The sequence below is a fragment of the Coregonus clupeaformis genome, unplaced genomic scaffold (assembly GCF_020615455.1).
Source record: "Coregonus clupeaformis isolate EN_2021a unplaced genomic scaffold, ASM2061545v1 scaf1035, whole genome shotgun sequence".
Lineage (NCBI taxonomy): Eukaryota > Metazoa > Chordata > Actinopteri > Salmoniformes > Salmonidae > Coregonus > Coregonus clupeaformis.
The window spans coordinates 42,989-45,024 of record NW_025534489.1 but is presented as its reverse complement, the minus strand read 5'-3'; the positions used below and the strand labels follow the sequence as shown (position 1 = coordinate 45,024).

Here is a 2,036-nt window from a genome sequence, read left to right as displayed (position 1 = left end):
GTTCCATTTCTCTGAAAGTTAGCGATTCTTTAGCAACAGACTTATTTTGAGCACATTGTCATGAAGTCAGCCGAGGCTGCCCCTCCTCCTTGCTCGGGCAGGTTTCGGCGTTCGTCGTCACCGGCTTACTGGCCACTACCGCTCCATTTATCATCACTCCATTTGTCTTGTCTTGTCGTGTCTTGTCAATCACACACACCTGGTACTCATTCCCTCATTAGTCTAGTGTTGTCTTTGTCCTTTGAGAGTGATTGTTCATTGTGAGAGTGGGTAGCTCGGTTGAGCTACTCTTTCCTTGTATGTAGCCAAGGTGGATTTTTCCCTTGTGCTAGTTTCGTTTTTGACACTTGCTGTGCTTTATTCATGTACACTGAATAAACTCTGGATTTCGGTGTTTTACCTCCTGCGCCATTCAAACCTCATCACACACATAAAGGCTTCATAATTCCTAAAGGTCATGTTAACTGACTGATATTATCTCACAGAACAAAACGTATAAGTTCTCCAAAGCCTGTGTTAACCTATCCCAAAACCCCATTATTTCCCCCCTTCATTTCTCCCATAGCAACGGCCAACGAACCAGAGGTAGAAAATGCTGACTCCTTTCAGTTTTTTAGGACTACAAGCTGGCGAGCTCTATAGGATAGAATATAATATCTAAATAGCTGATGGTCTCATCATGTCCTGTAGGGGGACCTCTATCTTTAATAATGTGAACGTCTCTACAGTCTGAACCAGTCATTTGCATGATGTATTCAGATCATCAGTGTCCCTCCCACTTCACTGACATGTTCAATATGGTGAAACCTGCCGTGGTCTACTGATTGTCATCTATTCATCTATGTGACACTCCTCTTTTATTCTCTACATTGATACCAGACTCTTTCCAGCACTCTCACATATAACGTGATCAAACATGTTCACATTTCTCTTCACTGTTACTGTCTTAGTGCTCTGTGTTGCAGGTACAGTTTCATAATGTTTCATTTATTTAACCAGGAAAGTTAAGAACAAAATACTTATTTACAATGACGGCCTTCTATAGTTATAGATATTGATGTTTCCAAGCATACGTTCACTTCACCTGAGTCTTGATGTGTTCAGGTCTAACTGTATCTAACTCTATTGATTTCATTCTCACTGTATCCTTACAGGTCTTGTTGAGGGGAGTGAAGTCACTCAGACACCCACCATACTCTGGAGACTGAAAGACAGTGATGCTCAGATGAACTGCAGTCACACTAAGGGACCTGCCTACTACCAGATGTACTGGTACAGACAGCGTCCAGGAGAGGGAATGAAGCAGGTAGTCTTCACAAGTAGTTATAGCAAACCAGACTATGGAGCCTTCGGTGAAGACAAATATCCAACTGTTAAGACTGCAGCTGAGAGTGGATCTTTCACAGTGAAGAAGGTGGAGGCAGGAGACAGCGGCATGTACTTCTGTGCCGTGTTTGAACACAGTGATACAGACGACAAGCACAGCTGCACAAAAACCCCAGAGTTGATATAATATAACAACTACAGCTGCACTAAACCCACAGTGTTGATATAATATAACAAGTACAGCTGCAATAAACCCCCAGTGTTGATATAATATAACAAGTACAGCTGCACTAAACCCCCAGCGTTGATATAATATAACAAGTACAGCTGCACTAAACCCCCAGTGTTGATATAATATAACAAGTACAGCTGCACTAAACCCCCAGTGTTGATATAATATAACAAGTACAGCTGCACTAAACCCCTGTGTTGATATAATATAACAAGTACAGCTGCACTAAACCCCCAGTGTTGATATAATATAACAAGTACAGCTGCACTAAACCCTCAGTGTTGATATAATATAACAAGTACAGCTGCACTAAACCCCCAGTGTTGATATAATATAACAAGTACAGCTGCACTAAACCCCCAGTGTTGATATAATATAACAAGTACAGCTGCACTAAACCCCCAGAGTTGATATAATATAACAAGTACAGCTGCACTAAACCCCCAGTGTTGATATAATATAACAAGTACAGCTGCAC

The 2,036-nt window shown here is 41.5% G+C and overlaps 1 gene segment (V, D, J or C); it reads left to right on the top strand.

Moving 5' to 3' along the window:
* Positions 1-916: 916 nt before the first annotated feature.
* Positions 917-1,513, top strand: LOC123486149. The segment is given in 2 exon segments: positions 917-965; positions 1,155-1,513. Coding segments are annotated over 2 exon segments (408 nt in total).
* Positions 1,514-2,036: the final 523 nt, after the last annotated feature.